The sequence below is a fragment of the Haliotis rubra genome, unplaced genomic scaffold, assembly GCF_003918875.1.
Source record: "Haliotis rubra isolate DU_JTF1 unplaced genomic scaffold, ASM391887v1 Scf486, whole genome shotgun sequence".
Taxonomy (NCBI): Eukaryota; Metazoa; Mollusca; class Gastropoda; order Lepetellida; family Haliotidae; genus Haliotis; species Haliotis rubra.
The window spans coordinates 680,899-698,274 of NW_025767175.1; the positions used below are offsets into that span (position 1 = coordinate 680,899).

Sequence of the window (17,376 nt, forward strand, 5' to 3'; positions counted from 1 at the left end):
AAAGTGATGGAATTTATTGACGTTTGAGGTGCTTTCAGGCTGTGAGTTTATGCTCCAATCTCAATGTTATTAATGGTACCCTTATTGATTGTAAGCATGGAGACAATTATACAGTTGATGGGCCGTGCTCCAGTGACACAGATTCTGACAATACATTTGTTTCAGCAATGCAGCTAACATGTGGTCTTGATTAACACAAGGCTCTCCTTCTACAACAGCAGAGGTATGGTCTGATGTGCTCCACACAATGCTGTGTGAAAGATCTTCAGCAACATGTAATACCACTCAACCACTGTTTGAGGCTCAAGACATTTTTGTGAAATGTCTTTTTGCAGTATTACAGTATTTTTTAAGGAATAAAGTGTATTAGACGATATTTAGAGAGGAAATTATGAACACCCGAAGCGAACTATGGAGCACACAAAACATTCCATTCAACAACCTTCCACCAAGGACAAGCCAATCCTGTTTCAGTTCTTGCACCCATTCCACAACATATCACCATATAGTTTCTAAACATTCTGTATATACGTTGACTTCAAATGGTGATTTTTATCAAGTGTTTTAAGTAATAAACTTGCGTAATACATTTGAAATGTTTTCGTAATTCGATAGGTTAATTCTTATTTACCTCAGACATGTGCATCCACATTAATACACATTCAACAACAGGTGATGCCACAAGATGGCAATGTCAGTTGTTTCCGATGTGTAACTGTCAAGACTGTCTTTAACACATCCTGTCATCTTGTGAACATACAACATTTACTGTTATTAGTGTTGGGAATTGGTTAAAATCTCATAATTGATGATTGGTTCATTACAACCGATCAATCATCGAAAATAATTGGTTAGCGTCATTTATGAAATGTGTTAATGCACAAAAAAATAAGGAAAAAAACATGTAGTTCTTTGGGGTTTTTGGGCAAAATTTCACATCTTCAAAGGATGACTAGTATGGAGGAACATTAATTTCTTACGAGTCTTTAAGATAAATTCAATCATGACTTGGAACGAGCTTGTACTGTAGTGCTTATGAAATGTAACAGACAAAACCAACCTAGTGAAAAATAGTGTTAATGAAAACAAGTGTACTAGAATTGTTTGTGTTCGATTATGAGAAAACATGATCGATTGCTTGGTCGTTTAGTGACTGCGACCAATCTTCCATTATTTCAATAATCGGACCACCACTAACTGGTATAATCATGGCAACCTTTTGATATGAGTGAATTTTGGTGTCAGTGTGTTGAGTATATCAAAGACATCATTACTTGTGATGTTTACATCTTTGATGCAACCAATGAACAAGCCGTGAGGTTGAAAGGATACAGGCCAGCACACACTAAAATGGTCAAATGGCGTTAAGATGTAATAGTGAGTGAGTATGTATAGTGAGTACAACAGAAATGGGCTTCACATATTATACCCATGTAGGGAATTGAATCCGGGCCTTCGGAGTGATGAGCAAACACTTTAACCACTAGGCTACCCCACCACCCCTCAAAGATGTAATAAGTTTATTGAACATTTGTATGAAATGTTGGATGACAGTTGTTTGTACATTACAGTGAACCACTGAGTGTACTGATAATGATGATCTGGCAGAATTTGAGCTAACACCTTGGAATGAAAATACAATGAAGACAGAGGTAAAATAGCCAAGGAAGAGGAGAGGTGAGGTGAGGTGAGGTGAGGTGAGGTGAAATTGGGTTTAACGTCGTGCTTGAGAATATTTCGCTCATATGGCGACGTGCATGCGTGTGTATGTGTGTGTGCGGCTGCTTATACTAGCTGGTTATATAGAGCTAGCCCACTGAGATACCATGCCGCAGTGAAGCATGAATAACCCATTCAGACACATAATACTGACTCCACTCCACCAGTCCTTGTGGTACCCGTTAGCGCCAGGCAGGGACCAACAAGTACCATATTTTAACGTCTTTTGGTATGACGCGGTCGGTGACCGAACCCGCGACCTTCCGCTCTCCGGGGCGAAGGAAGATATTTGAAAGGATACAGAAATGTCAATGTGGATATCTGCCTGATGCTGACATGATTCGAACACACACACAGGAGTGTGGAATGTGCCAACCATAAACATGATAAAGGTTTAGCAAATATTCACTAATTCAGTCACAATGAGAAACATATTCTGACACATTATTAATACTTTCCTAACAATATTTAGCAATTTGTTTTGAATTTTTTTTCATGACAAGTGGGGATTATGATACCCTGATTACTTATCAGCCAGGGTATCTGGAAAGATTGGAAATATTACACTAAAAAATAAATTGAAACACTGATTGTAGTCTGTACCAAATGTACTGAATTTCCTGTGCACTGATTTGTCAATGACTCAAACACCCCTACCACAAATACTGATCCTGTCAACGTATCCCAATGTGCGTAGATCGATGCTCATGCTGTTGATCACTGGATTGTCTGGTCCAGACTCCATTATTTACAGACCGTTTCCATATAGCTAGAATATTGCTGAGTGTGGCATTAAACAACAAACAAATATTGATCCTCTCACACCTAACTCTGGATACACATTAAGAAACATTTTTGTAATAATTCTCAATGCATAAAACAACATTCACCCACTAAGTTAGCAGGGCTTGACATTCACTCAAATTCCCGAACAACACCCCCTGACCAGTAACTTTTAAAAATCACTGGTCCTTTCAGATTCTTACTGGTCCTGCTAAGGGACTCTTAATGTCAAATTCTCACTTGCTTTGTAGAATTTTATACATTCACACGTCGTCGTGTTCACTTGTTTTTTTTTTATTCATTAATTTTTTTTGGAAAGCTCAAAACCTGTACAATTATATTGACAGCCTTAAATATCTACTAGACCGTCCAGATAGCGTTTATCAAGTTGCACTGGTCCTGTTAACATTTTACTAGACCCGGGCCAGTGGGATAGCGTGGATGATGAGCCCTGGTTAGAAACAAAACCATATACACATGTACTCCTTGACTGACTTAATTTCCACCAGTCACCATGGTCACAGACCAACTTACACAGATGATGTGAATTTATTAACATGATTAAGTGAGTGAGTTTAGTTTTACGCTGCACTCAGCAATATTCCAGCTATATGGCAGATATCTGTAAATAATCGAGTCTGGACCAGACAATCCAGTGATCAACAGCATGCCATGATCAGTATCGATCTACACAACTAGGATATGATCACGTGTCAACCAAGTCAATGAACCTGACCACCCAATCCTGTTTGTAGCAATGCTTCGGTGTAGGTTTTGAACAGTATTCAAATTATAGTACAGTGTCAACATAATGCGAGAGGAAATCAAGTCTGGACTAGACAATCTAGTGATCAACAGCATGAGCATCGATCTACGCAATTGGAATACGATGACATGTGTCAACCAAGTCACCGAGCCTGACCATCCGATCCCGTTAGTCGCCTCTTACGACAAGCATGGGTTACTGAAGACCTATTCTAACCCGGATCTTCACGGGTCATGAATTTATGAAACAAGTTATAAACTCAAGGTAAACAACACTGACCACAGTCCCAACCTAAAGTGTCATGTTCTGGCAACACAACTCAGTGATTCACCTTCCTACCACATCCTTCATGGACAAAACCTTGCTTGTCTTAGAAGCCCCAAGAACACATGGACCCTCAAATCACACTGCCTTCACATCTACTCCTCTGTTTGCACGGCTGAGAGTCAACAAAGATTGTCTGACAAATAAAGATAGCATTTGTGACTTTTGCAAAATACATCCAAAAGCTAATTTACATGTGTCTGAAGATAATGTTCTGAAATTTGACCTTAATCAAGTATTCACGCTTACACACAATATAAAGAAAATGAGAGTCAACTCCCTTGTACTCCCATACACATGGTACATGAATATTTGTTGTGAATTTTAGCAGCTAAAGAAAATAAACCAAGCCCTCGTTCCATCCGCATGATGAGTCATCCTTCAGTTATTTAAAGATATGCTTCTGCAGAATCACAAATTTCAAATATTCACACCAAGGATTTTAAACTTATATTAATTCTGAAGGAAATAACAATATGTGCTTATTATACATAACCTTTTTGTACAAGTCTTAGTCCTTAAAGCAACAATAAACATGATGGAAAAACATAAAGACATGAGTTTTCTTTATCATTAGCCACGGTAACAGCAATTGTCTTGGAAGAAGGGATATTAGAATCGTCCAGTAGCCAAAGTCTACTTCCCTGATGTTGAAGGTATTCGGACACCCAACAGTTAGTGAGTGAGTTGAGTTTTACACCGCGTTTACCAATATTCCAGCAATATGACAGCGAGGGACACCAGAAATGGGCTTCACACATTGTACTCACGTGGGGAATTGAACCCGGGTCTTCGGCGTGACGAACAAACGCTTTAAGTACTACGCTACCCCACAGCCCTAGAGCAGTGTTTGTCATGATGCAGAAAACCTGCGTATTTGATGCACAAATTATCTCAAATACGCAGTGAATTTAGAAGCTTGCGTCATTGTTGACGTAATGCTACTTGGCCCTTAGTTCAGATAATCTGAACTTCTTAAACATTTAGTTTGCCAGTTAACCATGTTAACTGCTCAGTGCTGATTAAATACCTGACCTGCCTTACCTTGCTTTTTGTCGTTATTAAACAATCACTCCCAAAACCATGTCTTGATGAATGTTAAACAACGTTCACTCCCAAAACCATGTCCATAAATCCGTCATACGACACAAAGGAGTCATGATGACTCCTAAATTTGTATGCCTATAGGGCAAACACTGCTCTGGAGGACCAGCAGAGTGAGTGAGTCAGTGAGTTTAGGTTTACACCGCTTTTAGCAATATTCCAGTAATACTAGCAGACTATCCAACTGATAATAGCACAGTATTGACAATGTCATCAGCATCCACTGTCAGTAGGGGTGGGTATTGCAAAGAATTTTCATATTGCGATATGATAGCATATATTGCGATATGTTTTGCAATATATTGTAAGAAGTATTTTTATACAAAAAAACTACGTATAGTCATGTTAATGCTTGATTTATAATGCATAAACACAACAAAATCACTATGCTTGATTAAGCTTTAATAAAAACTTTTAATCATGACAAAAATAATAATGTAAATAATATATAGCACAATTGAAACAAGGAAATATCCGAAGATTTCCAAGTGTTACGAAGTTTTCCGAATGCAAGTCAAAATACCAGTTTTCGATCAGCGTAGCGCAATACGTATAATTTTCATGTCTGAAGCAGTAAATACCGGTAAACCGGTTATATTGTGCAGCCCTAACTGTCAGTGAGGAGGAAATAAAGTGTGTATGATGAGTATAATCAGGATAGGGGAACAAAACCTGGATAAACAAACTGGACTGTTTTAAGTTTAAATTACTTTAACTCTAAAACCAACACAGCTTTGAACTTTCAAAATGCAAACTTCTAAGAATGTGTCATGACAACTAATTATAAACTGCTTCCTATCTGGCATAATACAGTACAAATAATACAATTTTCAAGTTGTTTATGTTACTATTTTTACAATAAGTACTTTTATTTTCCCCAAATTGAGATAATACTTGGTTAATCTTTATGAAGCTGAAAAATTAAATTTCTATTCTGATTCTTGTGCACATTTAAATAAGTTACTTTTTCGTTAACACTTTCTGTAAACATGGTAAATGAAGAGCGAGTGAGTATTGTTTAAGGCAATATTTAATTTTAGTAAGAATATAGCATGTCAACTAACAAAATTATGAAGTCAGGCTCAATGCCTTTTTTGATGTATGTTCTTGTTGATATTTGCCTCCAGTACAGTTGGTTGGTTTGTTGTTTAACGCCACACTCAGCAATATTCCAGCTATATGACGGCAGTCTGTACATACCGGGGTAATCGAGTTTGGATCAGACAATCCAGTGATCAACAGCACGACCATCCATCTACACAGCTGGGATATGATGACATGTGTCAACCAAGTCAGCGAGCCTGACCACCCAATTCCCTTAGCCTTACAACAAGCATGTTTGCTGAAGACCATTTCTAACCTGGATGTTCACAGGTCCAGTCATACAGATTGATGCTCATGATTTAAATTATTGGAATGATTGTTCTGAACTTGAGTGGGGCGTTCAACAATAACCACTATTCCTCAAGTGAGCTAGTGAGTGAGTGAGTTTAGTTTTATTCCAGCTATATGGTGGCGGTCTGTAAATAATCAAGTCTGGACCAGACAACCAGTGATCAACAGCATGAGTATCGATCTGGGCAATTGGGCACCGATGACATGTGTCAACCAAGTCAGCGAGCCTGACCACCTGATCCCGTTGGTCGCCTCTTACGACAAGCATGGGTTACTGAAGGTTCATTCTAACCCGGACCTTCACGGGTTCAAGTGAGCTAGAACATGTACAACATATCACGTCACCAAACACTCAATGTTCCACACGACACAGGTACAGTCATGCCCCATGTCTTATCTAGCAGTACCAATGTTTAAACACGATTAGAATGCAGTAGCAATAAATATTTGCTGTATCGGCAATGGGTGGCAATTACTTTCCAAGCCAATTCAATTTATAATCTATAAAACATTATGTTATCAGAATCTCCAGCTTGTGGGGGGATATTCTACAATACAGCAATCACACGCACAGCCAATTCAAAACCAGAGGAGTAAGAATTTGCCCCCACAATGTCAACTTAATTTCAGAACACATAATGACATGCATGATTTACTATGAACGGCTGGGTCCTTGGAGATAAGAAAAGTCGATAATGGAGACCTACGATTTCCTAGTTTGTGAAGCGGGTTGCATTCAATCATAAGCAACTGGAAATGAAAATACATTGTATATGAACATGTAGGTATCTTCATTGCCATAGATGTTTTGATATCTATGAGGGATGTATCTTGGATTTCACATGAAGTGCCTGTGGTAGGCACATATGGAGGGAAATGCCACATTTGAAAAAACTGCATTTATTTCAATCTTCTCTTGTCAAACTCTGAAGAATTGGGGAGTGTTAAAAAATTAGATTTGGGTATTTTACTCTTATTTACTGCAGACTTGGGGCTGAATGTCGGCCTTTAAAAAGGGCTAGATTAATCTCTAGGTATGCATTGCTAAGTGGAATCAGAATATGGTCTTTTTATTACAATCTCAACAAATGAAACTCATGGTATAATAGTCAAGGGTTGTGCTCTGGAAAGAACTGCAAACTTATCACTATCAGACTTGTCTATAAGTTAAAGCATTACACTTTACCCAAATAACAGATGCTAATTATGATACGGTCAATATGGCCCTACTAGTGTTGGGAAGTGGTTGAAATCTCACAATTGATGATTGGTTTGATACCAACGACCAATCATCGAAAAAAAATTGGTTCGAGTCATTTTTTAGATTTTCCTATACAGGTTGTAGTTGCAGATAAGTATTAAGAAAAAACATTTGGTTCTCTGTTGTTGTTTTGTTTTATTTAGAAACTGCACAAATTACATTTGCAAATTTCACATCCAGTGAAAATGATTCAGTTCCAGTGTAACATAAACTTCCCAGATTCTTCAAGAAATATTCAGTCATGACTTTTCAGAAAGTGAAGTGAGTTTTCTAAGAATTAAACATGTTTTCTGGCCCTGACAACGTCCTAGATATGTTCCATCATCAAGTATTTCAAACTCTATTACAGCGGTTCCAAAATCGTGTTCGATTATGACAAAATGTGATCGATTGCTTGTCTTCGATTATTTCAATTAATCGGAACACCACTAGGCCCTACCTCTTTTCCTTGCATCATGTGTATGTCATAAGATATATGCTAAGTTACTAAACATAGTAGTTGTTAAAATGATCATAATTAATGATCATTATTGTCAAGTTAAATATCAAATTAACACAAAATTTCATGACATTTCAGGCATTCTGCATGACAATTGGTCAATGTCCTAGAAACAAAACTGATCTGAAACCCTGCTTGACTGGTTAAACATGAAGTTGCTGAATAGAGGTAGACTGTACTGACTCCTGCAAATCTCCTCTGTATCTGGCAGTGCAAGATCTTGTTGTAAATACATTCATTCAATAAACAACAGTTAATGGTAATTAACACCAACAGATATGTTAATAAACTCATGATTGATACATGTGATTATCACAGGGGAAGACTAACATACCATATTTCACATTGTAATAACTACCCAGGGGTGGAAATAACCCATTGCCCGACGTCCGAGTCCAGTGTTTTTTTCTGTCGGGCAAGCAAATTTGTATATCACACTGTACTGGTGTCCAGTTGACTTTCCAATGTTAATTATGGTGTTTATTTAAACAATCAACAAGAAAACGGACAGTATAGTGGAAAAATTATCAGGGCAAGTGATTTTACATGTGCCACTGTACCGGAGTACACTAGCAATTTTAAAGTTATTTCCACCCCTGCTACCCTTGCACAAAGAGGAAACACAGCTAATTGCAGTCCCTAGAAATCACGATCCATGTAAACTGAACTTGAACAACTTCATGAAAGTAAACCATGTGGATGTTTATCAGTGTGTGGTATTAGCCACAAGCTTGCATTACAGTGTGTTCAGTCCAGCATGTATGGTAAGACTAAAACGTCATCACAATAACTGCCATTATCTACTGTAAAGCTTGACTGAAAATGTCAAACATGTTGATAACTAAAAGACTGATTTCATTACTTCAATAACACACCCATGAATCTGATCATGATCTGGATTAGAATTGGTCTTCAGCAACCCATGCTTTTCGAAAGAGGCGCCTTCCAGGAACAGGTGGTCAGGCTTGCTGACTGGGTTGCTGAGAGTTTCTAGGACTTGAGTCCTGCCCCACAACGAAGCACATGTGACACATGTGGTCTCACCTTAGGCAAGTGAGTTTGTTCAAAATTGTCTCTGTTCACCCAGCAGGAAAATGGGTACCCGGTGGAAAAAGTCATATGACTATAACTTTCTAGCGCCTAACAGGCAGCTTGGGTTATCCGGGTAATAATGTGCTGTGCCTTGATTGTTAGAGCTATGAGCATACCTAGTGTGGAATTTGGCGCTATATAAATGGACACATTATTATTATTATTATTTGACATGTTCCATCGTATCCCAATTGCATAGATCGATGCTCATGATGTTAATCACTGGATTGTCTAGTCCAGACTCAATTCTTTACAGACCACTGCCACAGCTTAAATATTGCTAAGTGTGGCGCTAAACAACAAACAAACTTAAATGATAAATAACTTTGGCACAAATTGACTTACATTAGTCTAACAATTGTACTACATTCTTAGTTCAAACTTTAATTTATTTCCTCATCAGCTTTTGTGTTTTCTTATACACCTGTACTTTATATGGTAGATATAAACTATGTTACAAGTCAGTAGGGGTCTTCAGTTAGCAGTTTGTTAGTAAAAAGTTTTTTTAAGGAAGTTTCCTTTGAAAATATTCATGGAAAAATAATAATGTTATTTTCACTTCCTCCCTCAGTTCAACTGACACTTGATACACCATGACCATGATCACAACAAACAAATGTTAACATCAGTGTTCATGAATGGTGTTTCAAAGTCACAGGACATTGGGTCCTGTAAGTTTCAGATGTCTGTCTGACCCATTGAAAATGCACAGGGCCCATGGAATAAAATTAAACACACATTTCAGATTTAATATTTCTTATAATTGACATTGAAATATTAACAAACATAAGATTTATAAACAGCAAACAAGTGTCAAATGTCACATAAAACAACTTCAGTCAAAGTCATTGTGAAATATACAGTCAGACACTGGGGCCGGCGGGTTGTAGACTTCTGTCTGACCGTTGGCGAATCTGCCAGATTTGTCAGAGGGTCAGACGCTATTCGTGAACACTGTAACATGCATGTTACTGTACTGAGGACATTTTCAATTGTGTTCTTCACAAACATGGCATGACCTCTCTCAGCATATGTGCATTCAGGAAGTCTTCTGTCCAAAACAACTGGACTTTTTATTAAAAATAAAAATAAACATAAAACAATGTGTGTGTCTTACTATTGCATGTGCTAATCGAATCCAATCTGTTTCCATTTTACCATTATTTGCTTTAAGATTGTTACTGATCCCCAATTGAAGTGTCTATTATTTGGATTATCATTATCGATATAGATCAGAGAGATTGATCATCGTTAACGGAACAGCGATAAATACTGAAGAAATAACTTCGATCAAAAATGCCCAAAATATTTGATGCTATATTTAGGCTTGGATTACAAGCAAAACACATACATCCTGAACATACTTTAGAAACAGCGTACGAACAAACACAAAAGTTTGTGCATTGACTGGGTGAATTAAAATTACTTATTAATTATTTAAAGATAAATCACAATAGTTTATGTACGATATTATTGATATTATCGATAATCATTTTTTCCTATGGACCACATTTGTGGTTGTCTTTCTAGCAAGCCCTATCAGTAAGTAAGGTAACACAACTTAACCATATCTTAGTTACACCTTATCACACGGAACAACTGATCATATCATGTCGGTTTAATCTGGCAGGAAGGACAAAGTTAAACAGCTAACTCGAATTTTACCTCTTCTTAACACCATCCCAGACTGCTTTTCTTCACACACTGTACTCGTGTCAGGACATGAACCCTGGATCCCAATCCACAAAGTGTTCACGGCATTACGAGCTATCGTAACAATATAGTTCATAATCGGATTATGATACAGATTACAACTAATACAAGAAATTTATAGAAATTAACCTCTTCTTCCTCTTTACCAGTGATGTCACTAAGGAAAAATATATCACTTCTCCAAAGCTGTAACATTAGTTGTAACCATAGCAGCATGAACCGTGATAAGCGGGGAAATACTCATTCAGTTTTGGAAACTTGTATTGATTATTGATATCGATTTCAAGACGAAAATTGGCCTCTGAGGAGGTATACATGCTCAACCTCTGGAAAGCGGTTTAAAGTTTCCCATATGAGTTATGTGTGTACAGTGAAGTGTGACTCCTTACACAACTGGGGCAGCTACCTGAAGGATCTAAGTGGTATACAAAAAGGGACATGGTTTAGTTCGGTTTGTTGTTTTATGCTGCACTCAGCAATATTCCAACTATATGGCGGCGGTCTGTAAATAATCGAGTCTGGACCAGACAATCCAGTGATCAACATCATAACCATCAATCTGGCTAAGTGAGAGGACACCATCCAGTGAGCCTGACCACCCAATACACCCAATATATTATATGGCAGCTTCCCTGAGGGCTGATAGTTAGTATTATCGAGAAAAATGCATCATGTATTTTCAAAGAAGTGTTGCGTGACATTGTGCCATTAAATACCTTCAACTATTACAGCATAATTTGTTTTTTAAAAATAAGTTAAAGTACATCTCAGCTGGAAAATTGAAAAGAAGTGAGTATGGTTTTATGCTGCTTTTAGCAGCTTTTAAACAGTGAAGTGTTTACAGTAAAGTTTGAAGCATTGTTGACATAGAAGAGTTACAGACATTCAAAATAGCATATGTGGTTGCTCAGTTGTCAAGACCGGACAATTGTGACATTCATGTGTCTCATGAGTGTAGTTAAGACCTTTGCCATAAAACTAGTGTTGATCTTGAAGATTGAGGGGGACCTTAAGTGCAAATAATTCTGCAGTCAGTGTGTCAAATAGCATCTTAGTTCATAAAAATAAACATTGATCAAACTGAAAAATCTTTCTTGATACAGTAGATCAATACAAACATAAAAAACAACAAACAGCATACATTTAACATGTTAAAGTTGTGGAAATTCACTTCGCCAGCATTGTCAGGGGTGGAAATAACCCACTGCCCGACGTCCGAGTCCAGTGGTTTTTCTGTCGGGCAAGCAAATTTGTATATCACACTGTACCGGTGTCCAGTTGACTTTCCACTGTTAATTATGTTGTTTATTTTTTTAAAAATCAACAAGAAAACGTCCGGTATAGAGGAAAAATGATCAGGGCAAGTGATTTTACATGTGCCACTGTACCGGAGTACACTAGCAATTTTAAAGTTACTTCCACCCCTGATTGTACCGATACAGTTTGAAACACGGATTGCAACAAAGCTCAAGGCCCACCGAGAACCCTTCCCATTCTATAACCAGCATAGGACTCTTTACCAGACACAGCTAACTAAGGGATGCAACTCTGCAAGGCAAATCTGTAACACCTTATGCCCTTGTACATTTGGACCAGTGGGCTTAGCTAAAACATTAGGAGCAGCCTGTCCTACTTGTATCAATCTGTTCTACTTGGTGGTTGCAATTTTATCAGTCATGGCAGAAACTATTCTTATCCAACAGATGAATATAACAATGCAACAATACCTCCAGTTATTAACAATTTTACACAGCAAATTGGCTATTTAACAGTGTTTAATGGAATGGTTCAACATAAACTACCTCATATCTGATCATCAGTTTTCACTCTCATGATTTGCAGAATGAACAATTAAACATTTCAGATAAAGCTGGATTTAAGATAGACTAACAACTAGTCTCTGAAATGAACACATTTTATAGAAAAAAAGCTCATACTAGACTCATAGTAAAAAAAATATATATGTCAGGGTAGAGACTGCGATGGGAGTCTCTGCTGGTAGAGACTACGATTATATGGAATAACCTATGCAAGCAAGTGCAAGCTTATGCAAGCAAGTATAATAGGTGGGGATAATGTTTTCCTATTATTTGCCAGTTATGATTGAACTTATTTATTGTTATCTTGTTAACTTTATTGTTTAAAACTACTTAGTTTAATGTTTGCCAGTTAACTGCTCAGTGCTGATTAAATACCTGACCTGCCTTACCTGGACCAGTTGTTATTAAAGGTCACATGCAACCAAAAAATCAAACATAATTAAAACACAATTATCACTTATGACATATAATATACATTGCTGGTTATGAAAAAACATATAAACAAAATTATAAGTGTACAATCGCAAATCAAAAGTGCAATATTGTGCACTTGGGTTTACTTCCCAAGAAACGAAGCAGCCGGGATACCGAACCCAGTCAGAGCGGGTGGGTGTGCACTCAAGTGTAACGGCTGGTTCATTTGCAGATGCACTCACGGCTCATTGTGTGTGTATATATAGAGATGTTGGGTTTTGTAAATACATGCTCATTTTTTGTGTATAACATTTTGCAATCAACAGACATCATAACATGTCATGTGTTCAAGTATCACACCTGCCTGTCTGTGTAATTACATAATGTGACAGAGACCGAACTCGGGCCATAAATCAATGCGTTTTGTTTATGGTGTATAGCCTGATTGGTGTTAAGTTCAAATTGCATGTGGTCAGTGATCGCAGTTGTGTATTGAATATTGTCATTAGCAGACAGGCAGGCAGACACACAGGTGTCAATAAAACAAGACATTGAGTTTTGTCTGTGACAACGACATATCTATATCAGAGTTAGAAATTCTGTCAACGCTAAATAATGACATTGCTTTTAAGTATCGAACTGAGAAAGTGACTCGGTAAGAAGAACGTGTGGTGAAATAGACAAATGAAATTATATAAACAGTTTATTTACGTCATAACATATAAAAAGTTCGCCCCTGTGAGATATCAACAAGACATTAGGAAAATAGCTCACACCAAAGCCTTCACCGAGTATTCACCGGACAGCCCGCTTCCAAGTTGCGCGAACCTATTTCACTGCGCACGTGCTATAAGCGCAGCCCAGCTGTTGAAACCAGTTTTCCCCCGAAAAGTTGGGGGAAAATTAGTGAATCGTTTGAACTCTGATTTCGCGCGGTTTTTTTCATCACGTTATTTTTCAACTTTATAGTTGAATTTGCATTTTTGATGATTTGTTTCGGTAAGTCCATACCGAAAGGTATCAGAATCTGCAAAGTTGTATTTTACGTTGCATGTGACCTTTAAACAATAACAGTTGATCTCTTGATGAAAGAAGTTGACTCCGCAAAACATGTCCATGACTCCCTCTCATGACACCAGGGAGTCATGATGACTCCTACATTTTTATGCCAAGGGCAAACACTGATTATGCAATTGATCTTGCTTGTAGTCTGTTTTGTAATATATGTATATACATGTATTGTAATATGATCTCTCAAGTCACATTTGTATTTTTAGTCCTTAATATATCTGTAGAAGTGGAAACAGTCTAGTGTTATATCTGAATAAAATGCATAGTACTGTTCAGAAAAAGTGTCTTTGTTGTTTACCCACAGATCACTCGGAGTTTCTACCAGTTGAATCGCAATCACTACGCAGTCTCTACCCTGACATATATATATAATGAAAAAGAGCCCTGAGACTTTCTTCAATTCCTGAAGCTGTAGAAATCTAGACTTGCATGGGCTTTCTTGGATATATTTGCTTCAGGGTCTGTATGACAGACCAGGTTTAAAATTAAGGAAGGATAACATTAACAATACATGGATGAACCACATCTATATTTAAGTGAGAGCAATGTTTCGGTGTAGGTTTAAGATTGCTTTTGAACAGTACTCAAATTAAAATACAGTGTCAACTTAATGTGAGAAGAAATCAAGTCTGGACTAGACAATCCAGTGATCAACAGCATGAGCATCGATCTACGCAACTGGGATACCATGACATATGTCAGCAGGTCACCGAGCCTGACCACTCGATCCCGTTAGTCGCCTCTTACAACAGACATGGGTTACTGAAGATCAATTCTAACCCGTATCTTCAATGGTGGAAAGCCCAAAGTAAAGCAGTTCTCAGATGTTTACTACTTAGGTGAAAGGCCCAAGGATAGGATTGATGCTGACTAGGGCCGCAACGAATACACTATGTGGTGAATATGATATGTATCATGAATATTGGGTAACAAATACGAATAAGTATTCACGAATACAATATTGTAGTTAAGTGATTGATGTACAATATAGAACGCCCATGTTGACAGTTTTGATTTGTCACAGCAATAATCAGTGATTGCATACTCTAAAATTTGGTATGTAATAGTTATAATGCACAGTACCATGTGCAGTCTTGGCAAATTAACATGATTTGCATTACTGCAATGCTAGTACATGTTCCATTCTTGCATATCTCACTTTGGAAAGGACCTAAGGGTTCAAATAAAACATGCTTCCTTAAAAAAATCGTAAATATTTTTTAATATTCGGCTCTAGTGACCACAAATAACGAACATATTTCATGAAGGGCTACGGTTCGATTCGCCGAATATGCCAGTGTCGTTACAGCCTTAATGCTGACAGACATGGAAATATAGTTAGGTGAACCAGGATTCCACTCCAAGATCATGGGTTTCTTGCATGGTCTAATGTTGAAATGAAATATGCATGTTAACATGGTTAACATCTTATTTAATTCATGTTTGGAAAATAACAGTCTAGGATCTGGGATTACTGGTCCACCATGTTCCAAAAGGTGACACTGCTGATAGAAGGAATAAGCCTCAGGTCACAATATCTCAGATATATTCCTTCATGTAGCATGTCTTGATTTGGCTAAAGAATCTAGTGTATTTTCCCTCATGACAGAACTAAACGACATAGTTCCAATTTGTTTCTTAGCAACATTTTCTGTAGATTTTGGTGTTTTAATAAGGAATGTTAATAGCCTGTCAAGTCTTTTAGGCCAAATTTAATCTTCATAGATTCAGGCTTCGCACAAGCAAACTAAATGACAAGACTCTGTGAGGCTAGTTTTACATGTTGTGTCAGTCCCATGAAACATACGACTCTCTACGAGTGCTTTAGTATGTTATTACGCCATTTTTAGCAATATGCCACCGATATCATGGAGGACACCAGAAATAGGCTTAATACACTGTACCCACGTTGGCAACTGAACAACGGACTTAAGCACAGCAGTATTTAATGTTCATCAAATAATGTACATTAACCTGTCCTTTACTTGACTGACTGAGTTTGGTTTTACGCCGCTTTTAGCAATATTCCAGCAACATCACGGCCGGGGACACCAAATATGGGCTTCACACATTGTACCCATGTGGGGATTCAAACCCGGGTCTTTGGCGTGACGAGACAACGCTTTAACCACTAGGCTACCCAACCACCTCCCCTTTCCTTGAACACTCCATCCAAATTATCTGCAGTTCGGATATCTCTTTTACTCGTTATCAACCCACATGAAAAACCTATGTACCAGGGTTGATGAATAAGAGAGTAAATAATGAAAGCGTTTACACATGTAATTCAGTAGGGTCCCTAAACATACATATCCTTGCATATCATTATCAATGATGCAGGGCAGACAGATGCACTTAACATGGGTAGTGGTGTGTGACCTGAAAAAAGGCTGTCAAGAGTTTACACCATGACCGTGACGACACATTAACTTCTCCATGTTGTATAATTCAATAAGTATATGACCTATCTTTGTATGTTTAATTTATCAAAACGCACTTCGGACTATCAAAAAGTTGACAGTGGCAAGATGGGCCCTGCCCCATATTGTGGCAAATGTCAACAAATCTAATCATCAACATTGATACATTAGACTAATGGTTTAGACACTGCTGCTGAGTATATGAACAAAATATAAACATAGATTTATTTACTTATATCAATTATCGCTCTTTCTGGGATATTAATAAAGTGTCAGTCGACCTCTTCTTTCTTCAGGTGACAACTTGTCCCAGTTAGTACAAATATGTCTTCCCTCTACCTGTCTCGAGGGGACGTTTCGAAGATGGAACTCGTTTCTTTGTAGCGGGGCACCAGCATAAACTAAAATAACGAAACAAGCATGCAAAGTGTCTAAATTGATTAAATGAGAATAGAAAAGTACTTACATTTTGTTTTACCTGCTGGTGTCCAGCCATTTTCATTCCGTAACAGGATTCTCAAAATCAGATTCCGTCAAGGTAAGCTCTATGACAGTGCACAACTACCGCGCTAATTTTTGGCTGAAGGGTATGGCCAATATCCTGCGTTAACTAATAAACTATCCGGACCTTAAATGATCGTTCCAAATGTAAACATTAGCTTATAATCCCACAGTTCACGACGTAGCACCATGTTTGGTGACCACTTGTCCACATCGAATGACTGCCGCCATCTTGGTTTGGGTGTGCCGATATCAAATTGAGACACTGCGCGCGAGAAAATAGTCCGGTACAAACACACTTTGATTTTGATGCTGCCCTCGTCTTCAACTTTTTGCTACCTAAATCAACCGATTTTTATAAATAGGTATGTAATTATCTACTTTATACGTGACTAATAGAAAGATCATACATTTTAAAACTGACATTCTTTACTTAAGTTTGTTGACCTTTGACCTAAAGGTGAGAAGGAGCACCTCCTTTTGATATTGCCGAC

General features: G+C 37.7%; 1 protein-coding gene and 1 long non-coding RNA gene across 2 annotated transcripts in view; both read right to left on the bottom strand.

The window, feature by feature from the left end:
- Positions 1-17,127, bottom strand: part of LOC124291212 (serine/threonine-protein kinase 26-like) — an 84,873-nt gene extending 67,746 nt beyond the window's left edge. The window contains exon 1 of the mRNA XM_046728149.1: positions 16,848-17,127. Coding sequence (XP_046584105.1) covers positions 16,848-16,883 — 36 coding nt within the window. The 5' untranslated portion in view covers positions 16,884-17,127. The remainder of the gene's footprint in view (positions 1-16,847) is intronic.
- On the bottom strand, positions 1,061-3,485 carry LOC124291214. The gene is made up of 3 exons (XR_006902167.1): positions 3,475-3,485; positions 3,339-3,346; positions 1,061-1,197 (listed from the first exon to the last, which is right to left on the bottom strand). It is a non-coding gene; the product is annotated as an uncharacterized LOC124291214 (long non-coding RNA).
- Positions 17,128-17,376: the final 249 nt, after the last annotated feature.